This window comes from the organism of the source record quoted next, unplaced genomic scaffold (assembly GCF_019419815.1).
Source record: "Pyrus x bretschneideri cultivar Hongxiangsu unplaced genomic scaffold, Pyrus_bretschneideri_v1 Contig23, whole genome shotgun sequence".
NCBI classification, from domain to species: domain Eukaryota; kingdom Viridiplantae; phylum Streptophyta; class Magnoliopsida; order Rosales; family Rosaceae; genus Pyrus; species Pyrus x bretschneideri.
Genome location: NW_025999535.1, coordinates 698,999 through 719,969, shown reverse-complemented (window position 1 = coordinate 719,969; position 20,971 = coordinate 698,999). Strand labels below are relative to the sequence as shown.

At 38.7% G+C, this 20,971-nt stretch overlaps 4 protein-coding genes across 4 annotated transcripts; 2 read left to right on the top strand and 2 right to left on the bottom strand.

Moving 5' to 3' along the window:
* Positions 1-611: 611 nt before the first annotated feature.
* LOC103934145 (dol-P-Man:Man(5)GlcNAc(2)-PP-Dol alpha-1,3-mannosyltransferase-like) lies at positions 612-4,335 on the bottom strand. Its single transcript, XM_009343859.3, is given in 14 exon segments — positions 612-1,077; positions 1,183-1,239; positions 1,569-1,647; positions 1,731-1,864; positions 2,204-2,320; positions 2,472-2,560; positions 2,839-2,892; positions 2,973-3,039; positions 3,119-3,201; positions 3,203-3,277; positions 3,609-3,677; positions 3,777-3,914; positions 4,008-4,042; positions 4,119-4,335. Coding segments are annotated over 14 exon segments (1,335 nt in total). The 5' UTR covers positions 4,285-4,335; the 3' UTR covers positions 612-905.
* Positions 4,336-7,068: 2,733 nt separating this feature from the next.
* LOC103934132 (translocator protein homolog) lies at positions 7,069-7,789 on the top strand. The gene has a single exon (XM_048585791.1). The coding sequence runs from the start codon at positions 7,142-7,144 to the stop codon at positions 7,718-7,720; it is 579 nt and encodes a 192-aa protein (XP_048441748.1). The 5' UTR covers positions 7,069-7,141; the 3' UTR covers positions 7,721-7,789.
* An 818-nt stretch (positions 7,790-8,607) lies between these two features.
* Positions 8,608-10,171, bottom strand: LOC103934148 (xyloglucan 6-xylosyltransferase 2). Its single transcript, XM_009343863.3, has one exon. It carries the CDS (start codon positions 10,169-10,171, stop codon positions 8,822-8,824), a length of 1,350 nt encoding a protein of 449 aa, XP_009342138.2. The 3' UTR covers positions 8,608-8,821.
* A 4,014-nt stretch (positions 10,172-14,185) lies between these two features.
* Positions 14,186-15,492, top strand: LOC125478101. The gene is made up of 3 exons (XM_048585890.1): positions 14,186-14,987; positions 15,082-15,321; positions 15,473-15,492. Exons 1-3 carry the CDS (start codon positions 14,186-14,188, stop codon positions 15,490-15,492), a joined length of 1,062 nt encoding a protein of 353 aa, XP_048441847.1.
* Positions 15,493-20,971: the final 5,479 nt, after the last annotated feature.

Genomic DNA, 20,971 nt, shown 5'->3' with positions numbered 1-20,971 from the left:
TATTGAAACCATTTCAATTCCTTCTTTCCATGTTCTTACTAACAAATATGAAACAGAAAATGCTAACTCAAGTCTCTCAAAAGTAAAACTCTCCACAGATCTTTTGTCACCCCTCATGTTTTTGACACAATGTTTTGTAATATTAACATTAAACTGTAAAATGACAGAAAGTCCATCGAAGGTTTCACCTTGAGGGAGTCCCCTTTGCATTTCTCAATATGAAATCAAGACAATTGTCGGTTTCTAAGTGTTTTCTAACACCAATAAATAGAGATAAAGAGAAAAGATCTCGAGTCTACATATACCATCTGTGCATTTAGACAAATCTTGGCCATTGATGAAAGTTAAGATTCCACCATGAAACCAATTGGCACTATGAGAAGTATCTCAACTTTAAACAATGCAAGGTCTCTTGTCCCATCAATATAGAATTCATTCTAAACACACGCCCCTCATGTGTGGTAAATTTTCAAACCTTACACATGAACAACACAATAGATGACATGGAGCGAGTTTGACCTGTTTAACTTCACACTTGGGACAGCCTACTCTGATTTCATTAAGAAAGTTTGTCAAAATTTGACCGAGAAGTAATACTAGATCAAGAGCTAGTTTATCAATTGTGTAATGCTATTAAATTCCAGAAAAATTATAAGCTAAACATCGGGAACTGGCTGTCTTCTAACATCATCCATCAACTCAAAAGGATTCCGACACCGGACTATGTTCTCAAAAGGAGCACCATTCGAACTGTATAAATGACAACTGATACACACTGGAACAACAATCTCAAGAGAAGAAACAAAACCCTGATGCTTGTTCCAAGAGAAGAAGCAAAACCTCTACATTAGCAGATCTATATCGTCTGTATAAGCGTTGTTTATGAAGATCCAGTAAATGCAGCATCATTTATCTTTGTTTTCAGGCGATGCTTTGTTGTCCACAAAAGGATATTCAGACGGGGCAGACCATAGACCGACCAGTATTACTATGTGGAGAAAAAAAAGCATAGCCGATGAGTACAGGTTTGAAGGAAAGACGTTCCAGCAAAACTCCACGCCGATAAACAACAATATGCTGTCCAGAATAAAGAAGTTCAATCAACAAAACGGATCAAAGTAGTAATCATACGTAATTAGTGAAGACTATGTAGCCTAAGGATTCAATGACAAAGCAGCCTACCGTAGTACTGTGGGAAAAGGCGTTTTCCACAATAGATATGGTAAGCTATGGAAATACCTGCAATCAGGCACATAAAGAACATTGAGTGCTATGAACAAAAGTTAGTGAATAATGTATTGAACTGCGCCATATCACTTCGTGAGTAGGTGACCACCATAAAAAGAAACCCCTTTAATTCTAAAGTAGCGGGCAGATTAGCACAGGTCATGCATTGACATCGGGATCAAAGAAAATAGGTGCATTTAGGCGATCAGCTTTCTTACCTTCTCATTTGAGAATACAACTTTTACAGATCCTATATTGTAAATTAGCTACCATGCATTTCTAAGTAGAGCATTCCGGCTACAAGTTATGATTTATACAGAATATCATCCAGCAAAACTTACCACGAGTAGAACTGATAATGCAATGATCGAGCACATACAATGCCGATGAAATTCCCAACAAACATAGTCGTCACAATATCTGAAATCACCATGCCCACATTAGTATCAGTTAAAAGGAAAAGTAGTAAGGAAAAAACCTTATTACAGAGGCCTGCTACTTACATTCTTTTCTAAGGACCCTGTTGGATGAATGGATGTTGAAGGACTTCTTCAAAGGGAATGAACTTGTAAGAGCAAATTTGAGTTTTATAGGATCAAGTCTAGAATACAAAAATTTGAAGAGTCCACCTTCATGCCTGCACAAGACGATTACCAAAACATATTCAGCAAAAATACATAATTATTTGGCCATCTATAAATACCAATTACTTGTCAAGATACTAGAGGAATGCATGTTACTGTAGACAAGAGTATTTTAGTGCCAGTAGAGTGGTATCAGGAGGTTGTGATTGTCAAATGTGGAAATATGTCGAGATCAGGACAAATGTTTTCTTTTGGCGGGAACAACATTCATAACTTCAACTTTATAACTTCCTAACCTTGCCATAAAAATAGAACGATCCATACACCTAACACATTCTCCACGCCACTTCCCCAACAACGCTTATTAAAAAGAATTATACAGTTATACTTACATGCACCATCTATAATGAGCAAAAGCAGTGAGTAAACCAAGGTGAGCAATCAGCAAAGAGATTGCAAATGCCTTCGATACAAATATTGGCTCAGGAACAAACTTGAAATTAACAGACCTGAAAAGAATTGCATGTTATTTTTCAACAACAAAGTGCACTAATGAAAGGAATTTCAAATGAAAAATAGACCATGTATTGCTGAATGAGCACAGAAATTCGAATGGAAAATTTCTCTTAAAGATCATAAATTATTGTTCAAAGAATGTACCAAAAGTGAATAAAAACTCGACCGAGATTAAAGGCTCTTGAGATGTATGCAAACGGATGAGACATGATGAAAGGCATCCCCAACAGTATCTGCAGAACCATACCATTCAGCAAATAGCTGTCAACAAATGAACACCTGACAGGATAATGCTCTTGAAATGAGGATCTTGAAGTTTAGCTCACCTAACGATGTTGGAATAAAACACACAGAGTCAACTTCTGCACTACCAGAGTTGCTTACTCTGAATTCTAAAAACGGTTAAAGAAAAATAATAGAATGTACATAAGGCTGCAAGGCTAAAACAAATGAAAGCTTACAAGCCTATGCAAACATTAGTCCGTTGAAAACAAAAGGAAGAGGTAAGCACCTGTACAAGTGCCGCACCAGATAAAGCTGATATCACTCCACCGATACTCATAGACTGTAAAAGATGTGTTGCTGGTTGAGAAATTTTAGCAAATAACTCATGCACGAATCTTATAGAAATGTAATTAATATTACCTTTAACATGAGGAGTAGTAGAGGTGGAGCATAAAGAAGCACATTCATCTTTACGGAAACAGCTCCACTTGACAGATCACAAAAGGCAAAGTTAAACAATCATCGTTTATCTTCACAAAAGTTCATCAAGGATGTAAGAATGCTACCTGAAAATGATCAGTCCTAGATGCCACTTTTGGTAAAGAAGTGAGGCCAACGAAGCATACAGGAGCATCATGGCCAAACAGTCAGTTAAAAAGACGAAGCACAAAAATAGAATGAACCCTTTTTGATAGACAAAGCAAGATGAAAGCCCACCATGGAACCTGCAAAATAACAAAAGGGAATTGGAAGCCAAATCAGAGCTGACACACAAGGGAGGAGAATCAAGTTTAAAACAAAGTTGTCAGCTGAGAAACAATACGCTGTGATCTTCAATATCCGGTAACACTTATGTTAAACATCCAAATATGTAATACAGTTAGTTTGACTACAAATTCCATGGAAAAACCTTCCAATTATTTTGTCATCAGTTAGGATGTACAATTGATAGTTCATTAAACCAATCACAACTTTGCAACATCAAAACCGGTGGGCAAAAGGCGCTAAAGCAGAATCAACACTTCATATTCACAAAAAGATTGAAATTTGTCATACCACATCTGTCTTCCCATAGATGAACAATATGATCCCCAAGTTTATAATGTACAAAATCCCGAACAAAATCTGCAAATATGAAATAGAAATTGAACCATTGGACAAAATCTACAAGTAAAAACTAAAAACATCAACGGAAAAACTTCCGTATTCGAAAAAAATGATCACCTGAGCTGGATGAACTTGGCCTCCTGTAACATACTGAATAGCAGAATAAAAGTAGAGGAAGCCAGCAGGATAAACCAGCGGCCCTGTGTCGCCTTTTAAGTTAGCATAGTCTCTCTCTCCACCAAGAAACCCACTAACCTGCCAATCAAATACTGTCATTATCTCGGCACATTTTCTTAGTAACCAAACAGTCAATAGAAAAAAGATAAAAACTTGGGGAAGATCACTCACTTGTGACATGTACGCGTCCCAATCTATCTTCGTATCTGCAACCCAACACTCACAATATCACCAATCCGAATTCATATATACAAGAGAGAGAGGGAGAGAGGGATAGATTACAGGGGACATAGGCGATGATAAGGGCGACTAGGATCGCATCGCAAAGGAGCAAGGCGGAAGAGAAGAGTAATTTAGAGTCTTTGAGAAATTTGGGGTTCGAGGAGTTGGAAATCCGCCGCCGCTGCGGGGGTTTCGGCCGCGTCGCCGCCGTCGACCTGCCCGCCATGGTTAAGTCGTCGTCTTTGGACCTCAAGGCTCAAACGTACCAAAAATTAAAAAAGGACCGTTGGACTTGAATACTAGAGTCCATGATCTGACCTTTGCTTGAAATCGGGCCGGGTTGATGGTAAACAAAAACATAGGCCCAATATAATCTTTATATTTTGAGTAAATTGTAGCAATGGTCCTTCAACTTTAATCAAATTTGAGCAATGGTTCCTTAACTAAAAATTCATTACCATTGGTCTTTCAACGCATCAAAATGTGTAGTTATGGTCCTTTTTGTCAACTTCATCATAATTTTGTCAAAATAAGTTAAGTTTGAAGGACCACAATTGGGGTCCCTCAACTCATCAAGACGTGTATTTTTGGTCATTTCCATCAACTTTGTCAATTTTTTGTCAAAATGAGTTATGTTGGAATGACCATTGCTACAATGGGATTGAAGTTGAGGGTCTATTGCTCCAATTGGATTAAAGTTGAAGGACCATTTCTCCAGTTGGATTAAAATTGAGGGACCAATAGTAATTGATTTTTAGTTAAGGAATCATAGCTGCACATTTTGATGAGTTGAGGGACTCATGATAATAGATTTTTAGTTGAGAGACCGTTATTCCAATTGGGTTAAAGTTAAGGATCATTACTACAATTTACTCGTATATTTATGTACAGGCCAGCCCAAAATACGACCCCTGTGTTTTGCGGTGGTGACTAGCCACGCTGTTCTTTGATTAAAAAAAAATCTGCAAGAGAAACTCACATACCACTCACTCTGTGCTATTCCATTTGTTTCTCTTCCACGAGCACAGTGTCGGAGTAGAAAATTTACAACGATATGGTCATAAAATATAAAGTTGCAAAAATTGATCATACTTCTTTTACTTATAATTGTTAATTTATGATTGGGATTCTATGGCACAACCAAGTGCGATGAGGGTGTTTGACCGAATTTGAACACTAGAGAAGCTTTGAATTAGGATATATAGAGTTTGAGAGAAGAAGGTGTTTGCGTATTTGATCAGTCTTCATCTTGTTTGAGAATTAACATGCTAAACTTTTTTGAAGTGAAACATAACACAAATGACGTAACTTTAATTTATGTCAATTTTAAAAAAATATTGATTAAAGGTCTCTTCATTTCATTTATCTAGCTAGTATAAGGGTCAAACGAAATTTCAAAAAGGAAGTTATATGTGTTATTGGAGTCAGCAACGGTCAATGCTCCACATTGGCTCCGCCACTGCGCCGTTGTACTCTCATCGTCGACGAAATATTCTACTCGTGCCAGCATTTAGCTCGGAAAGCTCCTCTGCGTCAAATGTTCAACTCACCGCCTGATCGTCTTCAACCAAAGCCTCCTACCCTCTCTCCCAAGCTCCCAACCCCTCTTCTGCCTACCTTCTCAGATTTACAGAACCTTCCTCTTAACGATCCCCTGGTAGCCGTCTCTCTCTCTCTCTCCCTTTCTCTCTCAAATTATTTGTGATTTTTTTCAGATTTAATAATATAACATATATGAAAATCAAGCTACATTTAGAACTTCAATAAAATACAATCTAAATGGATTATATCCCACATATTTACACAAAGTATCTAATATACAACGTTATAGGATCTCAAACGAAGTACTGAAATCCCCCTCTACAGCTACACTTGAAGTTCCTTGTACGGTTGTACCCGGCGATACCTGTAACCTTCAATGCCGTTCCTGCATCTTGAAAATGGTGCACCGAACAAACCAAAACTCGGATAAGCTTCAGATCTCGAATGAGTAGTTAGTAGACAAACTATGGTTCTCAATAAGCTGGAGTTCACCATACAGACTATACTATTAACAATCACTAGTTGTCCCTGATTGACGTGGACGAGGATTTGAACATGGGCGCAAGATGGATGAGGCGGGCATACTACTTTAGTTAACTGCTCTGATTTACGTAAATGGCCTTTTACCACAGTATTGAAAATGAGTTAAGTTATTGTATGACGGTGTGAGTTCGATTCCTATCGATAGCTAATATAACAAAATTTGTCGTTTAACAAACAAATATTGATCTGACCCACGAATGCAAATGTTTCACTTCATCAACTTTTTCACACTATCAACTTTGTACATTTTGTGTTGAATGTATATAGATGTGTGAGGGTAGTAGTGGGAGGCTAGGAGTGATCCTAAATGGAAATCTTCACCTGGATTTTTTGAGAATCATCGGATCATTTAAGCTTTTGACAAAATCATGTTCGTTATGTCGGCATACTTATATAAGTTGCACTATTGAGCTGAGTTGTGTATTTGGATGAATACAAGTTTGACAAAGACTATCTTATCGCACTTTTGCAAATCTTATCCCCGACGTGCGTGAACGTCCATGATAATATCATGAAGATATTTTTCAGTGTGATCGTCACATGAGGTGGTACATTATGTGTTCTTATATAAATAGTGAGTTATGTGTGTTAAAAAGTTAATAACTTAAAAATTTAAATTTTTCACCACTTACATAAAAACATATAATGTATCATTCATATTCTCGTCACAACTAAAAATTTCTTCACAGTATAACCGACCGACAGAATGAGTTTTTGGTTCTAAAAGCCAACCCTCAAGCCACGTGTGGCTACACTCAGCTAGTCAGCTCTTCCACCGTTAATCATCTGGATCTGCTACTACGTGTGCACAAGTACAATCTCCATTAGCCACGTGTACGTCTTCCACCCCTCCACTTCTTGCCTCCACCTCCGCCCACGTGTCCTCCCTGTAAACTCGCTCTCGTCTGTATATCTCCCACCTGAAATTCCTCCAACAAAACCAAAACAAAGTAAGAAACAAAGAAAAAACACGCACTCCTTTTATCCCTCTCTAAAAAATGGATAATTATTCCGACCACCTCAAGCAACGCAGGGCAGATGACCCTACCACCGCCGCCGTGCCCACCACCACGAACAAGAGCGGTTACAGAAGCAAAAAGGACATGAAAATGGACATGGCCAAACGCGGCCTTAGGTCCCTATCCGTGGCAGTCGCAATCCCCGTCTCTCTCCACCTCCTCGCTATCTACGCGGGCTCATCCGACCCATATCGCATCGGATCCAAGCCCTTCTGGATCCCTCCCCTGTGGGCCCTGCGATTAACCTGCATAGCCTCCAGCTTTATCATGGGCCTGGCTGCTTGGCTTGTGTGGGCGGAAGGTGGGTTCCACAAGAATCCAATGGCTCTGCCCATTTACTTGGCCCAGCTAGGGTTGAGCTTGATTTGGGATCCGATTGTGTTCGGGGCGGGGGCTCCGTGGGTCGGGTTGATCGTGTGCATGGGGATGTTCGGGGCGATGATCGGGTGTTCTCGGGTGTTTAAGGGTGTGAATCCGGTCGCTGCCGATCTTATAAAGCCGAGCTTGGCGTGGGTTGCGTTTTTGGCCGTCGTAAATCTTAAGCTTGTATTCCACTGAAGTTTCATTGTACAGCAGCTTATGTTATGTACGTATGCATTTCTCAATATAATTGCTATAAGCTTTTGTCTTGCTAAGTCTCCTTAGAAATGTTTCTTATGAAACACTTATATCGCATTCGAAACACACTTTATTTTAAAGGAAACTAATAAAAAAAACTTGAAAATTTTAAGTTTTAACGATAAGGATAAAATAAAAGTTAAAAGTGAATGGTACAATGATTGATTTTTTAGTGTAAAAATATCATTTTTTGTTAAAGTAAATAATACTGAAAATTTTTCGTTAAAGTTCTCTTATTTTAAAGCATTTTTAAAATGATCCACATATATTTCGGAGTTTGCTTAAACTTTGTAAAGAAAGGTTATAGGTTCGTGTAGTCTCTTTACAAAATAAGGGTAAATTGACGTCCAATAGGCGTTTTTTCCCGACTCTCGCTATGCAAGGTGGCCTTGCGTACGGTAGACATTCTCTCCTACCTTGCAAGCCGGAAGTCTTATTGGTTTGAAATCGTCTTTATTTTTCAAACGTGAGTTAAGTCTAGTTGGTCAGTGCGGGCTTAGACCCGAAAAGTTGTAAGATTGTATTATGTGGTATAGCAATTGCATTTAGTTGAAGATACAGGGACACCAATGAAGCATAGCAGACCAAGTATCTCTGAACCTAGTGCATAAAACCAACCATTAACCATTGCAGATTCAACGAGCCTGGACTTACAATAATATGAGAGGGAATTTCCTATCCGGGTTGGGGTGTATACCTGTTGATGGGGTATACACCCCGGGACTATGTATCCCGGGATAAGAAATTATCTCCGCTACAGAATAAACTCGGGGGAAATACATGCATAAGATTGTCGAACTCCATTGCTAACATAATCCACAAACACGAGCATGAACAGGTCTCACCACAGTATGAATATGAACACAATAACGTCTACAAAACTGATTGGAATTTTTGGAAACAATAAATAATCTCTCTGATTTTCGTTCGGGAAGTGGTGCACAAATTTATAATGTACAAAAGAATACTATCTCCAAATCTAGCACAAGACAAATAAATAGCATACGGATTCTAACTTATACATCAAGTAACACGAGTGAACTAAGAAGACGATACCTTGGCGGCCTTGAATGCCGGATGAAGCAATCCAAGTTCATCTTTAACCTCGAGCGGATTGTTTGTTTCGTTCCTAACTCTCTTAACTCTTCGACTACCCAGTGACCGGTGCGTGAATCCATAGATTTGAAGAATCTGATTGTCCCCAAAGTTAAAAGCTCTATCCATCTGCTCAAAGCATCTCTTAACCGAGTAATCTCCGAACTTCCCACACGGTTTGCAACCCACAAAATGCGTCACCAGCGGCCACCGGTGGTCACCCAAACCAGGTCGATAATTCTCAATCATTTCCTCGTACTTATCAACCAAAATACCCCAATATCCATGCAAATAATATCCACTCTCAAGATAAACCTTATCGCCCCACTTCTCTCTTTGAGTGGCCAATATATAAACCATGGCTGACTGATCATCAGCTTCGAAAACCGGCCTACCTTTCAATTCCCTAGTGAGCACCTTCCCTGCCTCCTCCCTAATCTTCCCTTTCGGTCCCATCGGAGCCCAAGCATCGAGCATATCCAACGACCACTGCGTATTCCTCAACAAAAAGCTCCCGGTATTCAACCCAATCCAACTTTTCTCATCATACACCATCTCGTTCCACCCGTGCATCACAAAGTTGGAATCTTTGTACCTCTCCCATGGCAATTCAAAAGCCATATCTGTAAACATTGCATCACTATCCATCCACCATAGAAACTCAACCTCCGGGTGAGACAACAGGAGCTTCCGAATCAACGGAAGCTTGGCCCAAAAACCCGCCATTTCGGCATCCAACAGGGCCATATTGTAAAAAACCTCAATCCCATGTAATCTACAATAATCGATTTTGTTCTTAATCGACTTCAACAAGTAATGATCACCTACCGGGTTTTCGCAGGGTTTTGGCGACGACCCAGTCACCAGAAGCACCCGGGGCTTACCAGGCCCGACGAAATTTGGGAAATTAGGATTTTCCCGGAGCCATTTCGACCTCTGCTTGTCCCAATTCGAAATCTTGGGTCCAAGAGTGTAGGGCTTATTCGGGTCGGGCCGGTCGTCCTCCCCTTCGTCGACCAGGATCTTGTTAAAATCCAAGGCGTTGTAGTTGTTGGGGTCGGACGGCGTCGCGTGGACCTCCTCCAGGACGCGGTGGGGCTCCGCCCGCTTGCGGGAGTAGAAGTGGTCCCGAATCTCGAGGAAGTCCTGCTCAGGGGTTCCGAACTTGCCGGCTCCGATCGTGCCGCGGAGGACGACCACCGTGAGGACGAGGCAGAGGATCGTGACCTTGCTGTGCCGGAGAGCTCGCTGGATCCGTCGCGATCGTTGAGCTCCCAAGCATTTCTCTAATATCATAGCTGAAATTTGAACCTCAATAGAACATACGAAAATTGGGGAATTTGGGAAATTTTGGTGGATGGGGAGTGGAAACCCTAGAATCCACAATTTTGACAGAATTGGTTTTGGGACAAAGATTTTGTAAGCCAATGTCGGAGGTTTGGTCGATGTTAGAAATGTTTTTAACCTAATACGCGTTTCTTTTTATAAAACAGTACGGAAGTTGAAAAAAAAAGACAAAAATTGTTATTATTATTTCACTAATCTTATTTTACACTCTAATCTTTTTATATTTAAAAAGAAAAATACAAATGTAGAATGAGATTTTTGAAGTACTAATAACACTTCCGAACAAAAAACAACAAAAGAATGTTTATTGGTTTGGGCCTTTGGAATTTGGACCCACTTGAGAGGAAGATTAGAGGCCTACTTTATAGTAATGCATGAATGAGTTAGCAAGTTCACCTCTCTTTTTACACTCAAGTTTCATCTCTCTTCGTATATATTTTTTTGAACGCATTAATATTTTTACATTAAGAGGAGGGGAAGTTTGGCTAAGCCACACAATGGGCAATTTAATTTAGTATCGAATTCGTCATCCACGAGATTCGAATCTAAGACCTCTCACTTCCAAGTGAAGAAAGTGATCTAAAAAGTATATATTAAATGATCTAAAAAGTATTGCCTTTAAAATAATTGAAAACGGTTTTGTTGAAAATACTTTTTGAAACTAATCCTTAGTAAAAATCCAAACGGATCCTGAAAAGCCAATCATGTAAAAATCCAAGATAAGGGATCCCCATTTTTTCTCAAAAAATGGAGATTGGTTGTGGGATCCATTTCACAACGAACTTCAACGATCCGAATGATCTATTTGGTAAGTCTCGTTTCATAGATCATTTATGCAAAAAATTCAATTCAATCTGAAATCATTTGCTTATTTAATTATCACAATGAAAATTCAATGTTTCTTAAAACATAGTGTTAGTCAATATCTTTAAACTCAATTAGATGTCTCAAATATTTCCGATTTGATTAATATTTTACAAACATGATCCATAAGCAATGTTTAAAATATCGGTATCAGTAGAAATATCAATAGGCAAATTTGTGGATATATTGTATATCGATATCGATATTGATTGTCTTCGATGGAAATGATGAATATTTGCTCAAAAACATGGAAATTTTAAATTATTTTTTAAAGAATGTCATACGAAGCCACAACACATGTATAAATCAAGAATTAATGATTAGATACTGTGTAAACAATAAGTATGTGATATATGAGAAGAAAAACTTCCTTATAATGACAAGTAATAAAATAAATCATTTCACTATAAAGCATACGTAACTTAATTGAAATTTTCATCATAAAGCAGCACAAGTTTTATTGAAGTAAACTAATACCATAAAGAAAGAAATTAAAAAATAAAGAATGCATAGGCTTATGGATATTTCCTGCAAACTTTTTACAAATTGTCTACAAACATTGGATATTTCTTGAAAATATAAAAAATATCGAGGAAATTGACTGATTTACGGAAAGATCGTGTTCACCCCTTCTTTCCATATCATTCCCTGAATTTCTGGATATTTTTGTGGAAATATCGAACATATCCAGGATATTTCAAACAGTGTCCATAAGGAGCAACTTCAAAAATAAACAGTTCATATTTTTGAAGTTCAATGTGGTCCAGGTTCCACAATTAATCTCCCTTCCACTAAAGACTCCGCTAGTTTTCATAGTATAAATGCAGATCCAACTTTATTTCTCATACATTTCAATCTGAGTTTCACTCTGCTGTGACAACCATTGTCGCAGGCGCCTCATGCCATGGCACAAATCGCAAGGGCATTTGGAATAGTATTTCAACTCGTAACTTGTATCCGAATTGTCACCTGCCGCTGCTTCCACTTCAAATAATGAATAAACTTGTTCACCGTTCCTACCTTTCTTTACTTGTCTGTCAAACCCTTGAGTTCTACTCTTTTCCTCCCTCCCAGATGAAATATTCAACAATAGCCTTTAGTAACTAGTTGTTGTAATTTAACCTCTAAAAGAAGATAGAAAATAGGTATAAAGGTTAAATTACAAGTTACTAAGGTTAACCAACATGTAATTTAACTTGTAATTTAGCCTTTAGTAGATACTATTTTTTTTAACGGATATGAACGGACGACTAACAAGTTAAAGTATAGACACACATCATTGCCATGTCCACACAATACCAGCACGGTACGAAAAGAACCAAGAATTGACGTTGTGTTTATGTTATGTAAAGCACACAAATGTAAATTAAGTAAACCAAGAAAATGATTACCCGTAGATTTTGTTAAGAGTCTTTTCCAAGAGTACGGTAGATCCAACTGCTACATCATCTACCTTTTGCCCATTTTGAAAGAAACGAAACGTTGGCTGCGCATCAACAAATTATGTAATGTTTACCATGGTCATCGTTAGACAATTATTGATTAGGATTTGAACAAATTACAACCCTAATTATTGAATTTTACTTTAAAAACAAAGGTTAAGCATATGGTACAAATTACACTAAGTAAGAATGAATCACTTACCGTACAATTGATATTGTACTCTTTCATTACATTACTAAGGTCTTCTACGTACTGCAGAGAGAATAAACAAACCCTAAGTCAACTTATCTTGAGGCAAAATAAGAAATCATATCATAATTATCAAGAATTGAAATGATTGAGAAATAATTTGATCAAAGTGAACCAAAATCATCTTACAAGGCCATACCCTATGATCAATTATAATTTGATACAATGCTACATGTGGGAATTCCTTGGCCCACCTACTGATGACTGAATGTGTGCAAAAGTAGTCTGCAGAAGAACAGTAAACCAAGTATAAGTTGAATAAGAATACTTGGTTGCAAATGACCTGCCTGTTAAAAGTAATTCATAAGAACTTACCAAGCGTCTGAGCGTCGTATTCATAGAAGCAAAAGATTGCTGATAAAGATTTATCTATATACCAATGAATTATTGAAACACATAATAAAACTGCATTATCATCTCAAAACAAAACAAAACAAATTAATTCAAACAAAGTAAAGAAAAAAAGGATTAAAGTAAGTTTCACCACAAATACGTATCAAAATATACAAAACGCAGACCATGCACAATAGCTTTACCTTGTGTGTGTGTGTGTCTAATATAATCGAAGAAGTGAGAGATGTTACCTTGAACTCTTTTAAGCTCCAACTCATACTCAACCATTTTATACAAGTAAATTTCTGGGGGAACTGAAAAATAAAATCTTTGTTGTTACAGCAAAGTCAGTTGGACCAACGGAAACAGAAAGTAAAAGAGAGATGGAGTACCTACAAAGAGGCGCCGGTCTTCCCATGGAACGTGCATAGACCAAAATTTGTTCCACTTCCAGTCAGGATATTCTGCTAAGAAAAAAAAATAGGCAGGCGACATTCATTATTGTAAAAGTTTATTTAACAGTTTGAGAAAAAAATCGCTGGAAAGGCTGTTGAATTGTAATCTTGTCTTGGCCCAAAGATAATTGATCTGGCCCATACACAAAGAAAGATCCATGCACATGCTAGAGAATTCTAGCAAAGTTCAAGTTGGTGGAAGAGTCTAGAAGAATGGTGAGGATTCCACCAACATACAAGATTAGTGTAGATAATTCTAGCTTAGGAAGGTAGTGGAATTATCTAGATATCTCTAGCATAATGTTTTCATGCTTCTCTAAGGTTCCATCCATGCCTATAAAAGGAGAAGGCATCCACACCATTTGTAACAACCAAGAGAGCAAGTAGCAAGAAGTGAGAGTGTCAAGTAAGAAGTAAGAAGAAGCAACAAAGCTTCTAAGAGTGTTTGAGTGTTTCCTCTTGTACTAAGTTTGTGAGTGAATAAAAACCTTGTGTAATACTTTGAGAATTCTTTCTTTCTCTTGCCTATCAATTCCGCTGCGTTACATTTTTCTTTGTGAGATAAACCTCTCCAAGTAGTGAAGCATTTTTAAACCCCCAACAAAGTGGTATCAGAGCTATGGCTAGCAATGCTATGGCAGCCTTCCAAGTTCCAGTGCTCGACAACAACAACTTCGATAATTGGAGTATCAAAATGAAGGCCCTTTTGGGTGCACACGATGTCTGGGAAGTCGTGGAGAAAGGCTACACTGAGCCAGAAGATGAAGCTACTCTGTCTCAACCCCAGAAGGAGAGTTTGAAAGATTCAAGAAAGAGAGACAAGAAGGCTCTCTACCTCATCTACCAAGCATTAGATGACAATGGCTTTGAGAAGGTCTCGAGTGCAACCTCTGCCAAGCAAGCATGGGAGAAGCTTCAAACCTCTTACAAAGGAGCCGAACAAGTGAAAAAGGTTCGTCTTCAAGTATTAAGAGGTGAGTTCGAATCTCTACAAATGAAAGGGTCTGAATCAATCTCTGATTATTTCTCAAGAGTCTTAGCCGTTTCCAATCAATTAAAAAGAAACGGGGAAAAGTTAGAAGATGTTAGAATTATGGAGAAGATACTACGCTCGTTGGACCTCAAGTTTGAGCACATTGTCGTGACGATTGAAGAAACTAAAAACTTGGAAGAAATTAGTATAGAGCAATTAATGGGTTCGCTACAAGCATATGAAGATAAACATAAGAAGAGGCAAGGGAATGATGAGCAGCTCCTCAAGACGCATATCCAGCCAAAGAAGAAAGAAGAAAGCTTCAACAACGAGAGAAGCCAATACGGAAGAAGTCGTGGTCGAGGTCGCGGACGTGGACATGGGCGTGGATGTGGTTGGAACTTAAACAACCATAGCAACTACGAAAGAGGAGAAAGCTCAACAAAAGGTTGCGGAAGAGGACGCTCAAACTCGAGTTATGAAAAATCTCATGTTCAATGCTATAATTGTCAAAAGTTTGGGCATTATGCTTGGGAATGTAGAGCTCCAAACAGTAGACTTGATGAGAAAAGTCAATTATGTGAAAGAAGAGCAAGAAGAGAATGGTGTTGTGCTACTAGCATGTAAGAACAATGATGGAGACCAAGACTATACATGGTACCTTGACACCGGCGCTAGCAACCATATGTGCGGAAGAAGAAGCATCTTCGTAGAGCTCAATGAATCAGTGAGTGGCAACGTTTCTTTTGGAGATGAATCCAAAATACCCATAAAAGGAAAAGGTAACATCCTTATTCCCTTGGAAAATGGCGGTCACCAATTAATTTCAAATGTTTACTATGTGCCCAATATGAAAAGCAACATTTTGAGTTTGGGTCAACTCTTAGAAAAAGGTTATGATTTTCATACGAAAAATTATATCCTTTTTCTTAGAGATGACAAAGGAAGATTAATTGCCAAGGCGAAAATGTCAAAGAATAGAATGTTTCCCATGAACGTTCAAAACGATGTTGCAAAGTGTCTCAAGATATGTTACAAAGACATATCTTGGCTTTGGCATCTTCGTTTTGGGCATCTTAACTTTGGGGGACTGGAGTTATTATCCAAGAAGGAGATGGTGAGAGGCTTACCGTGTATCAGCCACCCTGATCAAGTTTGCGAAGGATGTTTACTTGGGAAACAGTTCAGGAAAAGCTTTCCAAAGGAGTCGACCACAAGAGCCCAGAAGCCACTCAAGCTCATTCACACCGATGTGTGCGGTCCAATAAAACCAAGCTCTTTGGGTAAAAATAATTATTTCCTTCTCTTCATTGATGATTTTTCAAGAAAAACCTGGGTGTATTTCTTGAAGCAGAAATCAGAAGTCTTTGGAGCATTCAAGAAGTTCAAAGCCGCTGTAGAAAAGGAGAGTGGTTGCAAGATCAAAGCCATGAGATCTGATCGAGGAGGAGAATTCACTTCGAAGGAATTTCAAGAGTTTTGTGAAGCAAATGGAATTCGTCGACCTTTGACAGTTCCAAGATCCCCTCAACAAAATGGAGTGGCGGAAAGAAAAAATTGAACCATCCTCGACATGGCTCGAAGCATGCTCAAAAGCAAGAAATTGCCTAAGGAATTGTGGGCAGAAGCTGTAGCATGTGCTGTCTACCTATCCAATCAGTCTCCAACAAGGAGTGTATGGGGAAAAACTCCGCAAGAAGCATGGAGTGGAAGAAAACCAGGTATTTCTCATCTAAGAGTTTTTGGAAGCATAGCCCATGTACATGTACCAGACGAGAGGAGAACCAAACTCGACGACAAAAGTGAGAAGTTCATCTTCATTGGCTATGACACCAATTCAAAAGGCTATAAGCTGTATAATCCAAACAATGGGAAGACGGTGGTCAGTCGAGACGTGATGTTCGATGAAGAAGGAGAATGGGATTTTAGCCCGCATGCAGGTGATCTTCACTTCTTTCCTCAATTTGAAGAAGAGAATGAACAAGGGATGATGGAGCAAGCAAGAGAGGTTCAACAAGAATCCACTACTCCACCTGCTTCACCAACATCAACCAATCATGGTAATTCATCAGCATCAGCATTGTCAAGTGGGAGTCTAAATGAAAGAGAAGTACCACGCACAAGAAGTATACGAGATCTTTATGAGGTAGCTGAAAGACTAGATAATCCTACACTTCTCTGTCTCTTTGCTGATTGTGAACCAGTCGACTTCCAAGAAGCAGTGCAAGATACTAAGTGGAGGAAAGCAATGGATGAAGAAATTGAAGCAATCCAGAAGAATGATACATGGGAACTCGCTATTCTTCTGAAAGGACACAAAGCCATCGGAGTCAAGTGAGTGTACAAGACAAAGAAAAATGCCAATGGAAAGGTCGAAAGATACAAGGCAAGACTAGTGGTGAAAGGCTATAGTCAAAGAGCCGGAATCGACTATGATGAGATATTCGCACCTGTTGCTCGGTTGGAAACTATAAGATTACTAATTTCTTTGGCAGCTCAAAATAGTTGGAAGATTCAACAAATGGATGTGAAGTCCGCCTTCCTAAATGGAGTTCTTGAAGAAGAAGTCTACATTCAGCAACCGTCCGGCTATGAGATCAAAGGGCATGAAGACAAAGTTCTGAAGTTGAAGAAAGCCCTCTATGGGTTAAAACAAGCACCACGAGCATGGAATAGTCGCATCAACAAGTACTTTCAAGAAAACAACTTCATCAAGTGCCCTCATGAACATGCTCTCTACGTCAAAGTCAAAGATGGAGATATTTTGATTGTGTGCTTATATGTGGATGATCCAATCTTCACCGGGAGTAATCCAAGCATGTTTGAAGAGTTCAAGAGAGTGATGACCAAAGAATTTGATATGACCGACATCGGGTTGATGGCATATTACCTAGGCATTGAAGTCAAGCAGAACGAAGAAGGAATTTTCATCTCCCAAGAAAGCTACACAAAGGAGATACTGAAAAAGTTCAAAATGGACAACTGCAAGCCCGTGAGCACGCCAATGGAGTGCGGAGTCAAACTAACCAAGTATGACAAAGGAGAAAGCGTAGATCCAACATTTTTCAAAAGCCTAGTTGGAAGCTTGCGCTACTTGACTTGCACAAGACCAGATATTCTCTATGCTGTTGGATTAATCAGTCGCCACATGGAGAATCCCACAACTACACATTTGAAAACGGCCAAAAGAATTCTTCGATACCTCAAAGGTACTGTTAACTTTGGCTTGTTTTATTCAAGTTCTGATAACTACAAACTTGCTGGATATAGCGACAGTGATTGGGCAGGAGATTCCGACGATAGAAAAAGCACTACTGGATTTGTGTTCTTCATGGGAGACACTGCATTCACGTGGATGTCGAAGAAGCAACCGATTGTCACTCTCTCTACCTGCGAAGCTGAATATGTAGCTGCTACTTCATGTGTCTGCCATGCAATCTGGCTGAGAAACTTGTTGAAAGAATTAAGAATGCGACAAGAAGAGCCAACAAAGATCTATGTCGACAACAAGTCTGCAATAGCTCTAGCAAAGAATCCAGTATTCCATGACAGGAGCAAACACATAGATACCCGTTATCATTTCTTAAGAGAGTGCATTGCAAGAAAGGATGTGCAAGTGGAATACGTGAAGTCTCAAGACCAAGTTGCCGACATATTCACCAAGCCACTCAAACAAGAAGACTTTGTCAGACTAAGAAACTCAATTGGCGTCACAAAACAAGATTAAGGGGGGATGTTGAATTGTAATCTTGTCTTGGCCCAAAGATAATTGATCCGGCCCATACACAAAGAAAGATCCATGCACATGCTAGAGAATTCTAGCAAAGTTCAAGTTGGTGGAAGAGTCTAGAAGAATGGTGAGGATTCCATCAACATACAAGATTAGTGTAGATAATTCTAGCTTAGGAAGGTAGTGGAATTATCTAGATATCTCTAGCATAATGTTTTCATGCTTCTCCAAGGTTCCATCCATGCCTATAAAAGGAGAAGGCATCCACACCATTTGTAACAACCAAGAGAGCAAGTAGCAAGAAGTGAGAGTGTCAAGTAAGAAGTAAGAAGAAGCAACAAAGCTTCTAAGAGTGTTTGAGTGTTTCCTCTTGTACTAAGTTTGTGAGTGAATAAAAACCTTGTGTAATACTTTGAGAATTCTTTCTTTCTCTTGCCTATCAATTCCGCTGCGTTACATTTTTCTTTGTGAGATAAACCTCTCCAAGTAGTGAAGCATTTTTAAACCCCCAACAAAGGCAACAAGAAAAGCCTTTGAAGAGAAAGAGGTGGATTATGTGCCTGAAGCGGAGGAAGAAAAGCCATTGATGCGACTTCTGTGCTGCAGAAAATCAAGGTTTGGTGGTGGTGAAGACAGTGCAGCTGCTACTGAAATTAAGGTTAGGCTTTGGATAGATTTACGATTGCCCCTTCCAAGCAATTGTCGCACCAAAAACCTTGAATTCCTCATTCTCTTGCGGCTTCGCTTCTGTTTTTGTGTTACTTTCGAGTTGGTAGTTGGGTGAAGAGGATCCTCCTTGCGATTTCTTCTACAATGATTTTATGACAGTAGTTATTTTTGACAAGTTTAGTGGCATGACAAAAAAGGCGCACACACACATGTATAGGTTTAGCTAGGGTTTAGTATTTTGGTCAATAAAGCCGAGTTTTAGATATATTTAGTCTTGGGTATTTTGGTCAATAAAACGTAGAATATATTTCCCTATGCTACCCGAATTTTGGTGAATAAAGCCAGGAATTCAAGGGCTTTGGAAGCGAATTGCTACAGAGAAGAGAATGGCTACGAACTCCAGGGTTTTAGTAAGACAGTTACTTGGCAATCCCCTAAACCCCTGCACAGCTCTTCTTCATCACCATAACCATAAGCATCCTCTTAGTTTCATCAAAACCCTAACAGTTTCAGTCCCAATCACACCATCTTTGCCACCACGACCGCCCCCACCGGCAATTCCTTCCTCTTCAAAACTCTTCTGTACCCTTGACTCCAGCTCAAAAAAGGAAATTGTTATTGGGTCCTATAGCCGCTGGTCTATCAACTACAAGGGTCGGTGACTTAACTCTCTTCAAAACTCCTTCCACAAATCTTCTGCCTTTGTTGTTGCCTTGCCGCCGCTGACTTAACTCTTTTCACGATTTTCTTATTTTCAGGCTACTCAGACATTCCTCTCATTTTGCTCCACAACCATTACGATCAGTATGTCAGCGCAGTTAAAACAATTCAAGGTAGTGTTTTATAGTTTTTTTTTTTTTTTTTTTAATTAAATGTTTGCTTGAAAGTGTTTTTTTTAGATGAAATTGTGTACTTTTAATATAAGAAAACATAAGATTTCATGCAGTTTGTTTTATTTGTTCTTTTAATTCATTGGAACAGACCAATCTTTACCGGCAATTATATTATTCACGACCTATTACGAGGCCAGTAAGTTCAAATGAATTTACTTTGTTTAATCAAGCTAGCTGCTTCTCTTTGTGATATAATCGGGAGACGATAATCACACACCTTGTTTCTTCCCCTACACAACCCTCTTAATCATTTGTGTTGTTTCCATTTGATTTGTTCAATCTAACGCCCGTAAATGAAGAAAAGTGTGTAGGAAGAGAACTAATGTGCGTGATTATCGTCACCCTAAATTAAACTGCTCCGTTTCCAACTAAGTGTTTGATGTACTCTTCTTGTGCAGTGTCTCATGTCACTTTTGATATGTTTATGGAAATGTGTGAGCCTTTCCCACATGTAATAGCATATGAGTTCCTCCTTGATCCTGAGGTGTGCCACTGTAATCCAGTTTTCTATTATCCCTTTTTTTTTTGCCTTCGGGAAGCTATTGAGTTTCTGCTAAGTTTTTTAATCCAAACTTAAGAATTAAGAATAAGATCAAAACAACTTAGGGGTTGTTTAGTATTTAAACTGAAAGTAATTTACAGTTTAAAATGACGAATGTAACAATTTAAATAGGCTCTTGTTTGTTTCATATAGGTCTGAGAATGGAAAAAATAGTTTACCACATGTTTGATAAGGGTGGGGCTATCCATACCCCCATTTTTACCTGCCACATATCTCTTGTTAATTTTTGTCATTTAATCTTCTTTAATTCATTTAATCCGACGGCTAAAAATTAAGAAAGTGTGTGAGAGGTAAAAAATTATGTGTGGATAGCACCACCCTTTGATAAATCTGCTCCAAAACCCCCAAATGAAGGGAATTGAAGCCTTTAATTAAGTCCCCTCGTGTTTGCTTTTACTTTCCTCTCAGAAAGCTCTTCCCATTCCCAAAAGGCTTCGTTTGGTATATATGGAGGATTATATTAGAAGGGAGTTGTATTATAATTTGATTGTTATAAGTTAAAATGTGTTCGTTAGCTAGGTCATGTACCATGCTGTAATTGTTATCTGCATATGTGAGCCTGCTTAAGGAATAAATAT

Excerpts from the sequence above, each read along its gene's own strand:
- LOC103934148 (XM_009343863.3), bottom strand. The coding sequence starts at position 10,171 with ATGATATTAGAGAAATGCTTGGGAGCTCAACGATCGCGACGGATCCAG.
- LOC125478101 (XM_048585890.1), top strand. The coding sequence starts at position 14,186 with ATGGCTAGCAATGCTATGGCAGCCTTCCAAGTTCCAGTGCTCGACAAC. Across the intron at positions 14,988-15,081 it reads AGGAGAAAGCTCAACAAAAG|AGCTCCAAACAGTAGACTTG; the intron begins GTTGCGGAAGAG and ends TTGGGAATGTAG. Across the intron at positions 15,322-15,472 it reads AATACCCATAAAAGGAAAAG|AGATGACAAAGGAAGATTAA; the intron begins GTAACATCCTTA and ends CCTTTTTCTTAG.
- LOC103934132 (XM_048585791.1), top strand. The coding sequence starts at position 7,142 with ATGGATAATTATTCCGACCACCTCAAGCAACGCAGGGCAGATGACCCT.